The sequence below is a fragment of the Macaca mulatta genome, chromosome 8 (genome assembly GCF_049350105.2).
Source record: "Macaca mulatta isolate MMU2019108-1 chromosome 8, T2T-MMU8v2.0, whole genome shotgun sequence".
In the NCBI taxonomy this organism is placed as follows: domain Eukaryota; kingdom Metazoa; phylum Chordata; class Mammalia; order Primates; family Cercopithecidae; genus Macaca; species Macaca mulatta.
In genome coordinates, this window is record NC_133413.1 from 123,762,205 (window position 1) to 123,783,799 (window position 21,595).

The 21,595-nt window shown below is 36.0% G+C and overlaps 1 protein-coding gene across 1 annotated transcript in view; it reads right to left on the reverse strand.

The window, feature by feature from the left end:
* The window catches only part of CSMD3 (CUB and Sushi multiple domains 3), a 1,224,761-nt gene extending 1,203,528 nt beyond the window's left edge, over positions 1 to 21,233 (reverse strand). The window contains exon 1 of the mRNA XM_015145899.3: positions 20,971 to 21,233. Coding sequence (XP_015001385.2) covers positions 20,971 to 21,148 — 178 coding nt within the window. The 5' untranslated portion in view covers positions 21,149 to 21,233. The remainder of the gene's footprint in view (positions 1 to 20,970) is intronic.
* Between the last annotated feature and the right edge of the window lie 362 nt (positions 21,234 to 21,595).

Here is a 21,595-nt window from a genome sequence, read left to right on the forward strand (position 1 = left end):
TTCACTCTGGTCTAGGGTTGTCATATGTGGCAGCTGCTTCTCTATGAACAAATTTTCCCTGTAATTTTAACATATGACATTGAATATGTAGTGAGAATATTAATAGTAGTAAACTCTTTAAACTGCCAAATTAACATAATCAAATCAGTTTTCAATATTAAAGTATATATGGCCTACCATATTTACATTAACTGCTATATGCTATATATTTTTCATGTTTGTCAGTATATACATTTATCCTAGAATAGCAGATGTATGTTCCTATCACATTTCACAGGATGTTAAAAATTAAAATGTAAATCAACACATAGGATTTGTTTGAATACTTTTTCTTTTCTATGTCCTTAGCATAGCCTTTGTTAACCTGGAACTTCAAGTGTAATGCATAAATTTAAATCATCAGAACATTTCAATTTTTGTAATTAAATAAATCTTACTATGTAAATTTTCAGTAATTAAAGCAAAGCGACAATCTGGTTTTTTAAATAGGATAGACTCTACTGTGTGAAAAATGTTCTCTTCTCTGTTTTGTTTTTGTTGTTCTACAAAACTATAGAATTTTGCTTCCTATGTGTCATAATTTTTATAGCTATATTATCTTGCTTGCCAATAACATTACAATGTAACAGCAGTTTTCACTAGGTAGTCTTACACAATCTATTAAATTTTTAAAGTCAAAAACTTGGCATTGGAAATTATTGCATCTCTAAAACAAAATGTTAGATTCATCCATGATGTGGAAATTATTACAATTTCATTTATATAAAGGATGCCAGTTTTGGAAATAATCACTCACCTGTTGCCTCCACACAGTCATTGAATACTTGTTTTAGAATCTTAACTTTCGCAGTGCTCCTGAAGCAACAGGAGTAGAATACATTTTCTGGAGTGTACCATTTCTATCACCTTCTGTATCCTTCCCACTTAACCAAGAAGTAAGTCAAAGCAAGTCAAGTGAAGAATGTTCTACTAAATTATTAGCGAATTATAAAGCTTTCACTTGGTTGTGGTCCTATTATTTTTATTGAACATTACTTTTATGGCAAAACAGTCAGGTTAAAAAACATAACTAAAAATATCTTTTGGTTCATTTTCTCTTTAGCAATCTTTGAATCAAGAGTAGAGAGGAAAGGCGTCATAAACTGACATAGATATCAAAGAGGCAAAACTGATGTTTACTGTATGAATACTCTGAGAAAGGGAATGACTTTTTTAATAGTTGCCTCTTTCTAAACATATGCCCCAACATATAAATATAAGAACATAATATAAAATAATAAACTGCTTTGATAATAATTAATTATTGGATGCCTAGAGACAAAAATAAAATATTAGTGAAGAAACTTTAAGCAGATATCAAAGTAAGTAACAGGCAACGGTGCCTCTCGGAGTAAAGCATGTCGTACTATTACTAGTCCTCCAAAAGAATCTCATGCCCAAGAAAAAAGATTTAAAGAAGAAATATAAAAACATCCTTACATATGTAAAGTTGAAGAGAACAATTCATGCAATAAATATTGCAACCAGGAAGGAACAATTTTTGAGTCAAACAATGATATAGAAAAGCTAGTTCCCAAAATGCATGGGATTTTAAATATATGCGCCAACTCTCACAATTTAAATAAAATAAAATAGACACAAAGGAGAAAATAAAACCAGTATAAAAGTTTTGATGGGAAAAAACAAAGTCTGTTTTTGTGAAAGATAATTTTAGAGAGTTAGTAGGAATTATTATATTAATATTTTGAAGGCAAACCTGAATGATATCTTGAATACTTCTTGTTTTATTCCTTGAAGAAAACTGTAAGTTTATGAAGATAGAAGTTTATGTATGAATTGTGGTGACATACCTTGAAGAGGTAAAAATGCTTAGGAGAAATAAATGTAACAGAATTATATACTATAGGCTTTCTTATTTTTTTCTTCCTTTTGAAAGTAAGAGACCTGAAACAATGCATCCATGAATTTTCAGAAATACAAGCAAGTCTTCAAGAGATATGTCAAATTCTAAGACAGATTTTAAAAGGACAAGCTAAAGGAAATAAGAACATTAACATAGGACAGGTTTAATGCCACAAAATTAAATCAAATGATAAATTGGGGAGTATCATAGGAGAACGAGAATTCAACGTATTATAAGAAAAGATTAGAGGAGGAGAAAAAGAGACAAAATTTAAGGCATTAATGATTTACCTAATAAAAATAAAATAATATACCAAATAATATTTTAAATGTGAGAAAATATTAGGTCAATTAGTATTCTATTGTAATTCCATCTTATTTAAAATAGCCAAGATTTATTAAGTTTCTACCCCTAGAATGCACTACATAAGCTTCAATAGAGATATAGAATTGCTGAGAACACAGACATTGACCTTTCATATTTCTCTGATACATGAGGAAGATCGCATATGCGTAAATTGTTTGAATACAAAGCAGGTTATGGCAAGAATTATAATTCAGACACAAATAAAATTTAATGTAGTTGTGAGGAAGGGAGAGTTTAATTTTAACTAGAGAGCATTTAGATGAATTTATCTAGAGAGGAGAGGTAGTATTTTTGCAAGATGAATATTCTGTACATATCTTTTAAACTAGGAACAGTTTAGTGCAAACCAATGAATATTTGAGAAATGTAAAGACTCTTCTAATAAGACTGAGCCATGATTTTTGCAGAGAGATAGTAAAATATATGGTTGGAGTGGGTAGTAAGAGTCCAACTGTGACGTGTATTGAATATCAGAAAGATGTGGTTAAGTCAAAAAAGAATTTAAAGTCTATTCCAGGAATAGCATAAATAGAATAAGAAAGCAAAATAAATGGGCATACACATACATGCAATAACAATGATAAAAATATGGGAGATGAAAAATATCCACATTCTATCATTTGTACTTATATAAACTGATTAAATTCTAATGTGTTCAGAATCACTGGTTCCTCTACATGCTCTCTGTACGACTGAGCCACTACGTAGTCTAAGATTATATATAGGAAGCAGTTTCCTCTGCAGACTAACATCAGTCCCCAAAAATTATTAGCAGATTTAGACTTGTTTCAAGAACAGTAACAGGAGTGAAACACAGGTAAAAATGTTATCAATGGTCAAAGAAGAAGGACAATAATTTTAAATAGAACGTTTTTGGTTAATATTAAATATATCTGTAACTTTCCAACAGGGGACAAACTTAATTGGAGAAATTTAGCCAATTCCAGACTTACAGAGGACCACAGTAGTACCAAAGCTTCTGCACCTGAAAGACATTTGGGGCCATCTTGATAAATATTGAGTTAGTTGGATGGGAGGTAAAATAGAATTTATGTACATTATACATAATATTTGTACATATTTAAAGGGTATATGTGATATTTTTATACACTTGTTTTTTGTTGTTGTTGTTTTGTTTTGTTTTGTTTTGTTTAGACAGGATCTCACTGTCGCCAAGGCTGGAGTGCAGTGGCGCGATCTTGGTTCACTGAAACCTTCACCTCCTGGATTCAATCGATTCTCCTGCCTCTGCCTCCGAGTAGATGGGATTACAGGCACTTGCCACCACGCCTGGCTAATTTTTGTATTTTTAGTAAAGACAAGGTTTCACCATGTTGGCCAAGCTGGTCTCAAACTCTTGGCCTCAGGTGATCTACCTGCCTTGGCCTCCCAAAGTGCTGGGATTATAGGCATGAGTCACCGCACCCGGCCTACACTTGTGTTTTTTTAAAGTTTACTACATGGAGGCATAATATATGTTTACCCCAACATCATCTGGTGATTTTTGAAGAACTAGTCTGCATAAAAACCTCTGCTTGTTGTTGGGGCAGATTTAGAAATGACTATTGATAAAAAGATGGTACATATTACAGTCCTTGGGTCTGGAGTGCAGCTTTTCCTCATGCTCTCAATTCTTTACTTGGGAAGCACCAGCACACTACTCAAATCATAATTTTATCAGAAATTCAATTTATTCTTTCTCAGAGAAGTTCATCACTGTTGTCTAACTCCCACAGTGCTTTTTATCTCCTTTATAATAGTGTCTATTAAAGTATATTAGAATTATTTATTTGCTAACTTTTTTTCCATTGGAATGAATTGTGAATCTTTGATGGCATGTAGAAATCATCATTTAACTATTTATAACTCATTCAATCACACTAATCTAATGGTAGGCTTAAAAAACAGAAGCTCTTTGAATGGTTATTGAAGTATAAATGCCAGAAATATCTAATTAAAACTTAAAATTTACATTTTTATATTTCAGATAATATCCAAAGAAAATAATTTGAAGCTAACAAAAGCAGTAGTGATTAGGAAGTAAAGTAGAAATTGAAGATCTCAAATAATACTATGAAACATAAAATACAAAAATTACCAAGACATGAGGAGTTTGCAACAAATAGGCAATATTAAAATAGGTCTCAACTTACATAAACATTTTTTAAAACCATTTACATACTGGGTGATGTAGATATACTTGGTAAATGAAAAGCTTTGCCCCACATCATATCGAACAAAACACAATGCTTTAAAATTAGAAATAACAAAAAATATATAAATTGTAAAATAAAATGAATTCTCATATGCACTGACTAAATGAAGGAGGGGATTCAGAATCAAAATTAAAATGATTATATAATTTTTCAACATACTGAATTAATAATATTTTCTCAAAGAGTACTTAGAAAAAAATGTTATACATACCATAGTAAGACAGCTAAAAAAATACAAACACAATGAAATTCCTCTCCTTAAATTTTGGAAGGCAGCAAAGGAAACAAAACAGAAGTAGTAAAACTAAATAGAAATAAAATTAGAAAAAAATGCTCAATATTTATGTATACCATTTTATTCCTAGAAAAAATATTAGTAAAATTCTTAGACTATGGGTTAAAACAAAAATAAAATGTGTATACGTGTGTGTGTGTGTGTGTATATATATATAAAATATAAAATAAGAAATATTAATAAGGCCAGGAGGGGTAGCTCACGCCTGTAATCCCAGCAGTTTGGGAGGCTGAGGCGGATGGATCACCTGAGGTCAGGAGTTGAAGACTAGCCTGGCAACATGGTGAAACCCCATCTCTACTAAAAAATAAAACAATTATCAGGACTTGTCAGTCGTCTGCAGTCCCAGCTACTTGGGAGCCTGAGGCAGGGGGAAGTTCTTGAACCTGGGAGTCAGAGGTTGTAGTAGCTGAGATGGCCCATTGCACTCCAATCAGATTTTGTTTAAAAAAACAAAAAATAAAGAAAGAAATTAAATTATTATATGATGATGACTTGTATAAATATTAGCAAATCATTCAAAGAAATACTACTGATAAAAATAAATATAACTGACATTATAAAACCCAAACCCGATGCAAAAAATAATTAGAAAAAAACCCAAAGAATACATAACAAGATAATTTAAACAAATATGCTTTTCATACTCCAAATTTCTAAAACCAAAAGAGAAAAAAAATTATAATGAATCCAGAGTCAAAATGAACCAAATATTGGCAAATAGAACACAATCACATATGAAAAGAATTGCCAACCAGGGTTAAGCAGGGTTTATCCCAAGATAATTGCACTGTGATTGGGATGACAATGAATATTAGTTTCTTTTCCTGCCATGAAGATGAGCAAAGAAATGAAGAAGCAGATAAATTTAAAATGCCTAATGACTTTTCCTACGGACAAGAGTGTTTTCACAAGCTCTTTGAAGAAAAATTAACTATAATAAAAGTTGAAGCAAAATATAGGGCACAAATTTTATAAATTAGAAATATTTGTGCTTAAATATCCAACTAGTAAGAATGCATATACTTCATGTTTACATTGTATTTATTCACTCTATAAAATTTTGTCGACTGTATTTTTTCGGGGCTCAGAAAATGATACCCTGAAAGTTTGGCACTTTGGCATGCTGAATACTTTGAACCGAAATAGATAAGCCTCAGAAATAAGATTCAGAACCAAGGTCTCCTTCTGCCCTTCCCATCCTCCTCTTCCCCTAGCCATCCTCTATTTTTCCCCAAGTACAAGGAAGGACTTTTTCTGGAATTTTCTTATCTGACTAATAAAATTTCTTTCCCAAAGGAAGGCAACTGATGTAATACCCAGGAAATAGCCAGGAAAGATTTATCCAATACCCTGGAAAGATTAACCACTAATGAAGACAAGAGACTAAAAACCACACAGATAGAATTTTATCTATTTGCCGAAGGACAGCTTTGAGTGATTACTGGGAAACATTATCTGAATAATAAGACAGCTTTGCTTCACAGCAAAGTTCTGTCCCTCACCTTGCTGCCACCTCCGCAAGAACTCAGAGGAAATTTCTCCCAGGTCATTGTTTTTTGGAACTCACTTATCTCCCCCTGTAAATCATTTATTACCCCTAAAATTAACTACTGCCATTGCCCCCTCTTCTCATTTCCCTGTCCTCTATGAAGAAGGTATTTAAGCCTCAACCATCTGACTTTTCTTTGAGTCTCTTCTTTGTGGGGCTTCCTTTATGCCCATATGCACAGTAGAAAATTGTATGCTTTTTTCCTCTGTTAATCTCTTTATTGACAGTCATTTCAGAGCACCTTCAAAGAGGAAGGAAGAAAAGCTTTCCCTCTGCTCCTACACATTAAATTTGGGGTTTAAGAAGTACGTGATGCATACGTAGCAAATTTGCTGCTTTTATCTAAACATTCTTCTTAGAGAGCTTGCTGATCTAGCAAAGATCACTTGATTCAAACTTGACCTCGTTTGTTTGTATCTTACAGTTATTTAAGTGAAAGTCAATCCATGTGGTATTCCTCTGTAAGTCTGAAATAAAACAAACAGAGACTGTGTGTTGCAGTGAAGTTTTTGGGCCATGTAGAATTTCATGGAAGAGTGGTACCATGGAGGCAACAGAGTATCACTCTCAAGTTAAGGTAGTGATGGGTTAGAAACAAGACCCTGTCCTAGGGAGCTGGCTTGTAGAGGTGAAAGATGAAAACACGCAAAACAAAGAAACAACCCACAACAAAACACTGGAAAAGTGAGTGTGGCCCACAGAGTGTAAGATAACATTGTACGTAGATATCAACTACAACATGATAGTTTAAAGTGTAGATTGAGCATCCCTTATTCAAACTGCTTGGAATGAGAAGTGTTCTAGATCTCAGATTTTTAAAAAATTTGAATATGTGTATATACACAAAGAAATATCTTGGGAATGGAACCCAAGTCTAAACAAAAAATGTACTTATGTTTCATATACATAATATGTATGTAACCTGAATATAATTGTGTAATATATATAGTCTAAATGTAATTTTCTAAATGTTTTTAATAATTTGGTTTATTAAAATAATTTTTTACTGTGATTCATCACATAAGGTCAGATATGAAATTTTCCACTTGTGGAACCATGTCAGACCTCAAAAAGTGTCAAATTCTTGAGTATTTTGAATTTCAAATTTTCACAGGGATGCTCAACCTGATGTATACATTGTAGAATGATGAAATCTAACTAACAATTGCATTACCTCACATAGTTATCATTCTTGACTGCCTATACCTCTTATAGGTAGCTTCTCTCAGATTCTCTTTTGTACTTACAGTAAACAAGCTGACTTGACAGCCTCTCCACTGCATTTTAGGCAAGCAGTGCATGTTATGATATTGCTGTTATATGTAAATTGTCAGCGATACTTTGAAATCGAGTTGAAATTTAAGGAGGAAAAACAAAGCGAGTTGAAAGGCAGCACAGAGCTATGGTGTTAATGGTTGTTTCTTTGTATAATACAGCTTGGTCAAATGTAAAGGGACCACTTTCTTCTTTGATATGTCAAAGATAAAAAAAGAAGAATCTTAAATGCTGATGTTGGGATATTGATGGAACCAAATCAGCATGTAATGCATATTATGTCACATGAATTAGTATAAGATTTAAATAGGTCATCTTTATGCTACGTGTTATGGAGATTGTTGAAATTCGTCCTAAAACACATGGAAGTGCTTTACTTTAGTTGTATAAAGTTAAGTAAAACGATGCATGTTACCCAAAGCCATTTTATCTCCAGCTTCAAAATGTACTAATTTCATTGAAATTATCAAAGCAGAAAAAATAGAAATTCCCATAGATATGGAAATGCATAGTTCTGATCTTACATTAATAATCAAGATTTTGAGGCTCAGTAATAGGAAGAAAACCTGTACTATTTGTTGTGTTAATAAGCATTAAATCTGGCTTCTTACACAATAAGTCATTATTAGCTCATCAAGAAATGTGACTTATAGAATGTGAAAGGGAATAAGGAGGTAGTTTGGTAGTTCTGAAGTAATCTGTTGGTACAAATATCAGAATAACATGAATCATCAAAATAATATGCCTGGCAGGAATGAGAAAAATGTAAAATACATGATGAAATTTGATGACTCTCCAAACTTTGTAAACATAGATCATTTTACCAAACTCCTATGTAGCAAAATTAACATTGATGAGATGGGAGTATTTTCCCCATTATGTCTTCATTTATTACTCTTAACCTCACAGATTAGAATCAAAACAAAACATAATGTACTTATTGAAAAACTGTGCTTCATCAACACACATCTTCAGTAAAGACAATAATAACAAAGGGAAAAAAATTACTAAATCTGTTATATTTGTATTTAGCTAATTTCCTTGCTCTTTTTAGGTGTTGACCTTGATAAGTTAGTTCAGGTTTCTTTCATGTGAATCATGAAATAAGGGACAGAGATTTCAATTTAAATTGAAAGTATTAAGAAGCCAAGGAGGAGTTCTGAGACAGGAGCAAATATTAAAAAAAAAAAAAAAAAAAAAAAATTCTGTAAGAGCACAATTTGGTGATCACAAATGATTATATAATTGTACAAACACTATTAAAGAAATACATGTGAGATCGTCATTAATACTGGATAAACTAGTTAATATCAGTTGGCTGAACAGATGGGAGTCAATAAACATTTTAATTGGAAATTACAAGGGAAAATTACATTAGGTTAAATTGCAAAAATGATGCCTTTCATTGGAAAGTTACAAACAGAGTCTGTAGAATGCTATATTTACCTGTGGTAAGGTAAAGATACAATATATATGATATATAAATAAAGGTGGTATTAACCACACTGATATTTACATGAGAAGAAAATCCCATTGAAGAACTAAACAATTTTACATTAATCAGATTGTTTTGGTATTATATACACAGAAAGCCCTCTTCAAATAGACAATGACTTCCTTTAGGATGGGGACTAGACCTTCATCCCTATATTCTCAAAGTCTAGGCAAGAGTCTGACCCATACTGATTCTCAGTAAATAATTGATAGCTGAAGGAATGTGTCAAAGAGTTCTAGAGCTGATAAATAATCCATTAGTTGTTTTGCAGAAATAAAACTTACTGATCATTGAATCCTTCACAACTTAAATGATGTCAATCCCATAATACTCACTTCAAAATAACACTGTTCTAATACATAAAACATAATATACTAAATTTTACTTTAGCCAAAACAAAATTATAAAAACAATTAATTTGATATTTACATGAAATAGCAAATGATAAACTTAATATGTCTAACATCTTCCAATTTGTTTTTAGGCCTTTGTGAATTTGCTTTTGAAAGCATTACATAATTAGAATATAAAGTATTTCTAAAATAGGAAATTTTTAATAATTTTTGTGAAGACGGGAAAATTAGTAATCTTTAAATGATTGAAAAATGGCTAGTTTCTAAGAACTCACAAATTGGCAGTATATAAAAAGTACGGTCAATATGTCATTTCTGATGTTTACTTATTAATATATTAACGAAGACTCCCAATCTAACACAGATATTAAAAGTTTTCTAGCACTTTTCTAGAAAATTGATCTTAAGGGTTTCTGTTTGACTTCCTTTAAAAAGATTAAACAAATAAAAGAGTACTCGAGTACTGGCAGGATATGAAGATGGAAGTTTGTTAAAAAGCTGTAAAAAGAGCCTTGAACATGAATTCAATACAGGTAATTATGAGCCTGTCAGCATTTCTATTACGAACTTCATTTAGAAGTTTTATCATTTCCATAATCTTAAAAACTAGGAAGCTGAAAGTTGGCACACAAATTAGCAGCCTGGATGCAAATTTATTTACACAAAAACATTTGAATCAGTTCAGCTGTTTTGATTTAGACATCAGCCAAAAAACCTTAACTCCAGATTTCTCCATATATGTGAACACTGAGTAAACATTTTGTCTAGAGTACATAGTTAGGTCACTTAGAGTGTGGAGTCAGTAAATTCAAGGTAGAGTATGTTTCATCTCCAAAAGAGTCAACTGTATTTTTTTGCCAGTTTTTCTAACTTTGATCCCTTATCTTGCATATGCAGCCTTTAGCAACACAGAGCTCAATATTAGAAAATGCAGGTAGCTCAGCATAAATTCATTACTGACATTTAGTTGAGATTCAAATTATACTTCTGATAATGGATTCAGAGGAACCATTTCTGCATAATGAAAATATATATAGTTTAAAAAATGAAAACTAAATCACTTCTAAAAATTACAAATTAGCTTAATTTAAAGCTTATTTTTTTTTACGTATTGACTAAGTTGATAAACTTCACTGTGGGTGTATCCATTATGTGGTACCTTATGTGTTACTTTAGGAGAAAATAAAATAAGAACATTTTTTCCTCAAATGTCTTTCAAATCAGATAACTCCCATAATGTAAACAAGAAAACAAAGATAAAAAGATTTAAAAGAAACAAAACATAGCCCGATATGAGGCTAAAATACATATTTGAGAAATTAGACTAATATCAAATAATATCAAATAACAAAACAGCTGAAAGTTTTATTAAGTAGCTATCAAAGAAGAAACAAATGGCTAATAGGAATGTGAACTAGTTTGGGAAATGTTGTTTTGATTATCTACCTCTCCCTAAATCATGAAAATGAGATTTCAAGTGAATTTCTGATTTTAAATCTCAATAAAATCAAACAAATATGAACAACAATCAGATGCATTCTAAAATGAAGAACTTGTCTGATGATCAATTTTCAACATTAAATAAAATTTTGGAATGAATAATTGTAGAAAACAGACTTGGAGACAAATTATAAATGTACCTTTATCTGGGACATTGCCAACCTTGGAGAAATGTACATCTACCTGTCGTAAGATCATATATCAAAACTATTTAAAATAAGAATGGCCTATGAAGAAGTATTAAATGCAATAAGTATATCCTATGACTAATACACATGAGAACATTATTAGGATAACTTACTTTTAAAATTAAAAAGACAGGTTAAAATAAAATTTCTGAAATATAACAACAAATAAAGCTTTAATAATGCATGTAGAAAAAGGCTAGTTTATATTCAGAGAGTCTGTAAAGTTTAGAAATGACAAAAGTAATATAATTATATATGAAAATATATTTTATCACCTTTACAAGAAAATGTAATGCTAAATTTGAGCACTTAAGTATAATTTAATAAAAGCATTTTTTCTTTCATAGAGTGATGTATATCTATATTCCCCCCAGGTAATCCTTAAGTTAATCTTTAGATTGCATGTGAAATTTCCCATTTGCCTGTATTAATATATATCTGTGTCTCCTTACACAATTACTTCAAAAAGTGTAATTTTAATTCTGATCAGGATGTTGGGGTAGGCACAGTGGTCTCTCCTTTCAATGAGCTTTACTCTCATAAACCAATTATGTCTAAGAAAAAAAGGGGCTCATAAAACAGTATCAAATACAAGAAAAGTACACTGGACAGGTAAAGACTGGTTTTCACTCTCTAGCTTAGCAAGCCATTTCATTTTTCTGGCCTGTCCCCTCTTCTATGTCAAGATACACAGCTACCCCTGAATTTTTAACTAAAGGGCACTTATGGACTGAAATAGACTTTGTGAATGGAACTTGGATATGCATATTTCAATTTTGAAAAATATGTATTTGCCCCCACAAATAAATCTAATGCACATTTCCTGCCTAGTAAACACTAGATTGGGGACACTGTGAGAACTTTCATATCCTTTAAATTGTGTAGAGCTGAGTGGAAGATTAAGATACCAAATAAAACAATTTTATTTTTCAATGCTTATGATACAATTTTATCAATTATTTTATATGTGAAGTTCATAAATGTATCTGCTTTCATAAATTTTAAATTTTACTCAAGAGCTCTCCATTAGGAGCTAACAGTTATAATGTTTATATCTGTTTTATCTTAGTGTGCTAGTTTTATATTTTATAGTGTCATATTTAACATATGTATTATCTATGCATTTACTTTGCTTGCTATTATAAAATTAGAAAACATCTTTTACATCTATTGTACAGATCATTTAGAGAACAAACTTAGTCAAGTTAAATGAAAGATGTTGAAAATTACAAAACCAATTAAGTTTTGTGTGATTGTAATTGTGGGATATCTATCTATCTATCTATCTATCTATCTATCTATCTATCTAATCATGACTATTGATCTTAAGCTTTCTCCTAAGTTGTATTTTCAGGGGCTCAGTGATTCTCTTAAAAATGAAGAGGTTTAATTGGTAATTTAGTCATTTACATTTTTCTTTTAGATTTTGGTAAGTCTATGGCTTATGAATCTATTATCCTTTCAGATTTCACTTAACCACTAGCAAACTGTATGATCCTGGCAAATCATTGAACTTTGGGCTCAGGAAAATGTTTATTATTTGAAAATGGAGATAATAATCTCTATATAGGAGATAATAGCTATCTCAAAGATACTTACTAGAATTCAATACAGGAAGACAAGGGAGAAAAGAACTGTTTGAGATGTAAAGGACACTTTAGCTAAGGGCTTAGCGTAAAACATCACACATGAAAAGACACAACAAAGAATTTTATCCTGGTACCATTTCCCAAAACATAAGAATGTCTCCTATCCTCTCTATATAGTAACTCTGATTATTCTGGAGTCAACCAGATAAACTTGTATAACAGAAAACTATGGTAAAGTCCTTGCTTTTTTAGTTATTTGGGATGTAATAAGTCTACTTTTATGGAGTCTGTTTCCATTTACAAACTTCCTCTCAAAGTAGTATTTGATCATATTTTTTAATGTCATAGTTAAAAAAAAAATCCCCACTATTATTTTAAACTCATGACCATTAATATTCCTTTAAAAATTGCTAACATCAAGCAAAGAAAAGCTTCATAATCTTCAACATTACAGACTTAGCTTTTTAAGGGAATCACTCATTACTTTTTATATATTTCAATCATTTTCTGAACATTTCAACTCCTCAAAGAGTAGAATTTATTAACTTCACAAATTTTACTCCCATATCATAAAATGTCTTTAAAAATATTTCAAATATCACTAAAATTGAGGGTAACCACTTAACACATGGATTGTTCTTATACCATTAATATTTATAAAATGTATTATTGTTTCTTATAGAATTTTGAATGACAATTGTCTTATATATGTCATGTGAAAAAATATGCAGATGAAAATGTGACTAGAGAGAATGCATAAATCTCATGTAAATATGACTTAAATGTAATAAAACCCATGAAAAACTAAAGATAGAACTATTTATCTAGATTTAAAAGCTTTTAAGTAAGAAATTGTGTACAGATTATAAGAAATAAATAAAAATTTGATTTTAAGTACTGCTCCTCAATGTTCTTTTGAGACATGAAAAAGTCAATACACTGATTTATTTATAGACTTGTAAGTCAAGAAATAAATTTTACTGAAGATACAATTAGTTATTTATTTGAAGTACACATTATATCAGATTTAGAAAAGTTTTTCATTCCATAATTATCTCCTTTTGTCTTCTACCAAATAAGTAAGTATCATTTTTAAAATTTTACCGCAAAGATATAATTACAAATACTAATTGATATATAGTACTGAAATATTAATTTTTCTGATTGACTATCTTCATTGGTGTCATCTGAGCTAACTTTCTAATAAAATTGATAAGGTAAAGTAGAAAAAGAATTGAACATGCGCTTGAATGCCCTGTCATCTAGTCTCAGTTCTGGAATTAATGGTCTTTGTAAACTACCAAAAATTACTTGTCCTTTCTTGGCATGTGCGCTTATTGTATAATATATGAGCAGTGAACTAGTTGATATTTAAGGACCTATGAATGTCATGATTTGTGACAAGATGAATGAACAAATTCATGTTAGTACATTAATCAATCACTATTAAAAGAAATCAATATCAGAATGCAAGGCATGAAATCAGCACAGGAATAGAGGAAGCATTTTTTCTTTTTTTTTTTTTTCTTTTCTTTCTTTTATTTTTTGAGCTGTGAGTCTGCCCCTTATTCATATAGCCAGCCCCAGAAGCAAATGTGTAAAGGTGATAAGCAGCAGTTTCAGAGTGTTTCTCAGCTGTATAATAGCCTGGGAACTTAGCCAAAGTGAAATAATAGCTAGTGAGAAGAGGCTACACTTTTTATTTACTGTTATGGAAAAGTGAAGGTGGTGGTGTTAGAGATAAAGTGTGAGTTCATACAGGCTTTGCATGTGCAAGTTTATTTAAATAATATCAGCAATAGCTACTAGTGCCAAGCACTGGGCTAGGCACGTGATTTATGTCATCTCCCTATAAACTCCCGATATTGTCATGTATTTTTTTTTTTTTTTTTTACAGATAATAAAACTGAAGCTTAGGAAAATTGAATTGCTAGTCCAAAGATAATTGTTGGCAAAAATCATTATTTGACCTTCAGTGGCTCCAGAGCCGTTGCTCTTTCCACTTTACCGTAGTGTTGCTCAAATTTTACAGTGCAATCAGGACTTACCTAGATGACTTGTTAAAACCACCAGTGTCTGTGCCCAACTCCCAAAGCATCTAATTCAACAGACCTTATCTGGGAAACTGAGGTATTTTTGTCGCTAAAAAGTTTTTAGAATATGCTGGTACTACTTGTTGGAGAACACTTTGAAAATCACTGTAGTCCAAACATTTAAGGGCCTGAACTGAATAATGTGGTGATATCTAATGCCACATAATTGTCATTGTTATTTTCCGTCCAACCACAGGTATATAATGCATATGTTAATATAAATTTAGACATTTTAGAGATTTCAAATTAGGTTGCCGGTGGCAAATTATCACTATATAGAAAATATTAATCATTAGGAATCCTTAACCAGCACCAAACAATAGCTTAGCAAAGGGCCTTAGCACATGAAATATATTTGATGGCTGCAAGACTGGGGCCTTAAGAGAAGGAAAGGTGACCATCAGCATTGAGGCTGTGAATACCGGAAGGTCTTCAACAAATTGTATTTCTCTGTGATACTTTGAAAAGTGATGTTCCTGAAGAGAATAAGAACCTCACAAGGGGCCTGATTCTTAGAAAACCTTGCAAGCAAGGAGATAGGTATACCTGGAAATACCGTGAATCACCCACCTGCTCACTCTGAGAGCAGAAAGATGGATTTGGTAATCACAGTGTCTGTAATGGCACCATTCACGTACTCATCCAAAGTGCAAATCAGTATTTCCACTGTATTCTAAATTATATACTCCTTCGGATTATGAGTAAAGGGAACAGAAGAAAGAGATAGGGAAAAAATAGCTAACATGTTTTAATATATATGTAGATAAAATAAAATGTTCTTAGATTTTATTTGTATCTTACACATTATTTTCTTAATCTCTCATTTACAACCATTTTATTTCTAATTTTCCAAATCTTGGAACTCAAAGTTCAAGATGGCGTATTTTCTCAAATGGTCATGCTGCCTAAAGGAACCGGTGCCTTACCAGGCATATGCTTGGTGCTTTCAAATAGACAAAATACTGAAGGTGTTTGATATCCTTAAGCCATTTCTGAAGCCCCTGATGAGTAAGTAGAAGAGAAACACCCTTTGGAACACATGGAGAAGTATATTTGAAGGGTAAGGAAGTAAACTTTAGTTCCTTCCACTTTTTTGCATTTGAGATCTTAGAAAAGCGTTTTAAGGTCAGAGTTTTATTCCCCACATAAGTACAAAGGCATTATTAACTGCACACCTCTCCTACTTTTTTTTTTTTTTTATCAGCTTTCACTTATGATAGAGTTTTACTGTACTTAGAACCATGTACAGATGACATTTGGTGTCTATCTGTTATTTCATTGTTCTGTAGACACCAAATTTTGTGTTTAGGGAAAAGACGTGTATACTCCAAACCCATTCAGCTACCCCACAAATAGAAATGCTAATTAAGATCATGAATGGTAATAACTACTGGAACGAAGCCTTTGCTCCTGGAGTACTTAATTTATTGAGTAATTCTGCTCTTTTTCTCCTTGAAGGATCTCAAGGGAGCTGGCGTCAGGTTTTCAAGATGCTGAAACCTGCTCCTTAATAATTTCTGCTCACATACTCTTCCAATGAGGGCGTGATGCAGCACCCGCCTCCTCCCCAACCAGATGATTCCGGAAAGTACGGTGCTGCAAAAGGACATTTCAGAGAGCTTTCAACAAGCTAACTGTCCGGTGCAGTTCAGCTCCGAATACTGTTCAAGCCCTGTCAGTCGGGTAAATTGGGTTAACTTAGCAGCTTGGTGGTGCAAAGCCTCCCCAAAGGCAGCACCGCGTTCAGGGAGAAGAGAACCCGCCTCATGCCTGAGCCGATCTTTCTTCCCTTGGTTGTCCTCCTTCATTATTATTCTGCAATGCACAGCAATCCCCGTGCGCGCCCCCGTGTCAACCCCTTAGCTGGCCACTCCAGCGGGGCTGGGAGAAGACCACCTTGGCTACTCAGATGACACTGTGCTGTTTAATTTCTTCTGCTTTCTCCCTTAGAGTCTAACTAAGCCCTTGCAGCACTTGAGCCTGGGGGCTGCCCTCCTGCTGGCCTTTCCCTCCTCGTTGAACGGATCTGGGGGACAGGGACGTTGTAGAAGAGCCACAATCCCCACTCATTGTTTCCCCAGTGTGCTTTCCGAACTCCCCGAGTGCGTCTTAGATAAGTTATTTGAGTGAGGACAGCGCTGCGGTCCGCCTGGAGAAAGGGAGCTTCCTCCGCACTTCTGTTTCATCGTGACAGCAGTGGTCGCATCACCACTGACCATCTGGAGTCCTGGGAACATTAACGCACTGTTACCCGCCAGGCGTTTCCGCCTAGGACACATTCACACCCACCCTCGGAGCCTCCTAAAGGCTTCTCCGTGTCAATTCATGTGTCCTCCTCCCAGCAACACACACACACACACACACACACGCACGCACACACACGCGCGCGCGCACACACACACACGCACATCAAGAGCCAAGTCAGCCACTCAGTTTCAACCACGGATGGTCCATGAAAAATTCAGGGAGGCTGGTCTTCTTAAAGAAATTAATAAGTATTCCCAGAGGAAATAGATGTGAGGGAGGGGAACCTGTCCAAACTACAGCAGGAGGGGCCCCTGACTCAAACACAAAGGTTACCTTTCAGTGGGTGTCTCAGTCCTGCTAGTGTTGGGGGAAGGGTTTTGATAATGGTTTTGGCCAGGTGGGTTTTTGTTTGCTGTTACCGTTTTGAAAAGACATTGACTCCCCTTCCCCCAGTCCCCTTTGTAAAGCTCTCTCAAGCTAAGACAGATCTTTTCCTGATGTGTTGGGAAAAACTGTCGCCTTATGGGCGAGGACTGAGGGTGTCAGTCCCCAGGGACACACGCAGGGCTGAAAGCTGCGGACATGGCCACCTGGGCAGGCGTCGTTAAAGATACTAATGAGTGCCTCTGGCAGCTCTTCCCCCTCATAAGACACCCGCGCCCCTCTCTAGTGGCAACTAACTGCGGGAGATGATGCGATTTCCACTTTTCCAAAAGACCTCTGTGGCAGGAGTAGTGTCTCCTTGGAATCTCAGAGCACAAGCAGAAACGTGGATCCTTCAAGAAGTAGCTCTGGCAAGAATCCTTGGAAAGACGCTCTGGCGTGGGGTGCGCGACGACGCACCCGGTCTCCCACCTGCTGCCTACCCAGAGATCTGTGCCTTCGCAGTACCTTCGCTGCACGGTGTGTGTTCCCCTGGGATCCATTGACAAGCAGCGTGGGAAAGCATCCCATGGGTGTCTCTTTACATGGGCGGGACGCTTCAGCACGACTTGGAGATTCACAGTTTCTATCTGGGTGAGACCTAAACAGACACGCTGCAGCTGGAGGCATTTCAGAAACCTCTGCCTGTGTGTGTGCATGTGTACGTGTGTGGGGGGAAGGAGGGGTGTTCAGTGAGAAATAGGCATGGATCAAGTCTAAGCAGCACCTGTCCTGCCCCACCCCTCAATTTGGTGCCCTCCACAGCCTATTATTTCACATGATGACAGTGGAAATGAAACGCCAGTTAAAGGTTGTTTTCCTTTTCAGCCCCACCCGAGTGGTTCAGGCCTACCTACCTAAGACCACTTTCTACACTCTGAGGCGTTTCCTCCCACTAAGCCTCTTTGTCATTGCTGTTGCACGAAAAGGTGAGATGGTGGAGGGGTGAAAATTGTAGGCAGATGGTGGAATTCTCGTGGCTAGACCTGTTCACGTGGAAAACTGCGTGCCTCTGACTTCCTGGACCCTCACGCTAGTCTAGATTAGAATCTGCAAAATCCTTACAACGGCTCCCCAGTCTGAGATTTTCCATGGACCTGACAGTGCAGAAGAAAGTATAGGAGACAAAAGCGGGCATAGACATTGGGGCAAACAACGTTTAAGGCATTGCAGCAATCTTGGCTTTAGGAAAGCCTTGAGACAGGTGAAATGAAAAAAATGAGGAAACGGAGAGTAACAAGCAACTATCAAAATTGGCATCATTCGGAGATTGACAGTAGGTCTAAAACATACAGCCTATGCGAGTTTCTCAGAATTTGGGGACAGTATTCCGAGTCTCAAAATGTACGAGATGCCTTCCAAGTGCCAGTTGAGTGACAATGAATAACTTTATTGACACTGGAAAAAAAAATTTTTTTTCGTATAGTTTGTAGAATATTGATTTTTGCACAGGATCAAAGAAGGCCATGACATTCCCTTCCTTCTCAATATCTCCAAAGCTAAACCGATTATATCAGTCCAAAGTAAATTAACGCGCCTTTCCTTTCTATCGGCGCATCTCATTCGGAAAATACGGTAGGTGCGGGCAGCGGGAGCTCTAATTGCAGGCGGCGCGGATCAGCGTTTGTCAGGCTGGAATGCTTGCCCCGCTTCGGAGACTTCCCTCCCCCTCATCTGCCCCCGAATGTGTTTTGGCTCAACAGGTATCACAGGAAAACTCGCACTTAAACCCTGGTCATCTTCTCACAGGAGTCACCCTTACATTTTTCTGCCAGGGCTGCTGCTGGCTATTCGCGCCTCCCCCACGCGGAGCGCGCGTGTAGCAGGCAGCCCCAGGGCCATCCATTAACCACCAACTCCCAGTGGCAGGCGAACCAAGCATAAATGTGTGGCTCCTCACATGTCGAGCCAGCGACAAAGAAACCTTGTAAGCATCCTGAGCCGCGTTTTGTACATTAGGCAGTGTAGTTGTGCCACTTAGGACAAGCTTTTCGGCTCAGAGCTGCTCTGAGGCCCCAGAGGGAAAGGAAAAATCAAGCTTTAAGGAGGAGGTTGGGATTACAAGGCAGTTGCTGCCACAGAGACCGGGGCGACTTCCTGGCATTTTGGGATGTAAATTAAAATTCGAGACATGCCACCCATCATTGGTCATAGTAGAGGGAGAGGTAACCTCTCCAGCTCCCTCCTCCCAAAACATGAATTATCATTTCCACTGAATGCAAATGAGCCGCCTTCCGTGGGGGGACAGCCAGCTGCAAGCTGGACAATAAACTGTTTCATAGAGACGCGGCCCCATTGCGGTTCAGAGAGGCACTCCTTTACAAAGGAAGAAGCGTCCAGTTTGTGTTGACAGCCCTGGCGCGCCTGGGCCAAAACAGCACCCCCTTTCCCGCGATCCCCCGCCCCCCCGCGACACACAGACACCCGGGATTTGAAACTAGCTTCACTGAAAGCAACATCCATCGCGTCTATTGGAGCTGCCATGAGTATGGAGAGGTGATTGTTCAAAAAATGATGGCATGAGTCATAGACACCTCCTGAGTATTCTTTGCAGCAATTAATGGGCAGCAGGGTGCAGGAGAAGTTGTGGAAGAGAGCTATGGATCTATTTTCTCCCAAAGGACAGCTCTTTTTCCGATGATCCTGACTGTCCCTTGCCTTCCTGCTTGGGAATGCATTTTTACATCTCATCTACCCCCTCCCCTTGTCTGTGCATGTGACACTCACTCTACCTGTCTGAACGCTGAGACTTGCTGGGGATTTTCTTTTTGGTCGTCAGCTAATGACTTTCCTCCTACCTTCATTCATCCCCTAAGGTGGTTCTTTACACTTCATGGCATTTCAGACCCTTTGAAAGCCTCATTTTTTGCCAAACCTCTACCACAGGTCCTAGGGAAGCTCCCCTACATTTAACATTGCATAGAAGCCCACGTAGAAATAATTTACATACATATGCATGCAGACATTCATGATGGTGTGGCAGTGCTTGGAAGATCCCTGTGCCCTCATGCATTTAAAATCAACACATTCCTAGCACATCGGTAACTTTCTTTCCTGAAAGGGTTAAAAAGCATTTAGACCAGTCTTTAATATAAATATTCCACCCAAAGCATCAACCCCTAGTGATCTGACGAGAAATCAAGGTAATCCTCACCACTAAGAAAAGTCTTGCAGAGGAATTCTGCCTGGATATCCACTAGTTAGAGGCTATACTAACCAACTCACGTATTCGTTTGAGCATACTGCAAGAATATTTATTGAGCACAAGCTCAATCACCGCATTGAACGCCAAATCTGGCAAGCAAAATGCATTTCCTATCTGAGGGAGGGAGAACGAGCTGTGAATCAACTCCTTCTTTAGTATTATCATGATTATTTTATCGGTGCAAATTGCAAAGTAAGCTGCCAGCCTCTCTCCATCTACAAGTCAGCCCACCTCCATCCAAAGCGGAGGGGACCCCCAAAGCAGACCTACCTTTCACACAAGACACCGTCAATAAAAAGACGAGGTTCCAAAACGTAAATCCACTTTTAATCCCCATTTTCTTCATCAGGATGAAGTCTAGGCGGCCACATTTAGCGCATCTTCGCGTGCCAGGCTCCCAGGGTTTGGATTCCTTTGCTCGGCTTTCCCCTTTGCGGATCCCTTTCATATTATTCGCGAGCTCCTAATTCCTGCTCCTCAGCCCGGCGCAGTGGAGTTGTTGCTGTTGTTGGTGCGCGGTCACAGCTCGGAGTGAATGGTGTTTCTGGGATACCACAGCAACCTTGACGAGGACTCAACCATCTCTCCAACGGGGGCACAAAGTCTCCGCTACTCTGGATTCTGTCTTTTCTTGTGCGTTTTTTCCCCTCCACCAAAATCTACCCCAATTCTAGCTCGTTATAGCAACCACCAGAAACCACTAGTGAGCCTCTAAAAGCCCAGCTCTGCTCTCTGATAAACTCTACACAATATTTGAAATTAAGGGGCTTGCTTTTTTCCCCGAATAGATCAATTCTGCCTGTAAAAGCAGCCCAAGAAATAATATGTTAGTGAGCTCTCCGTTGCAGGCTGCGAATACAGAAGCATGTCAAAGGAATATTTTAATCGGAGGATC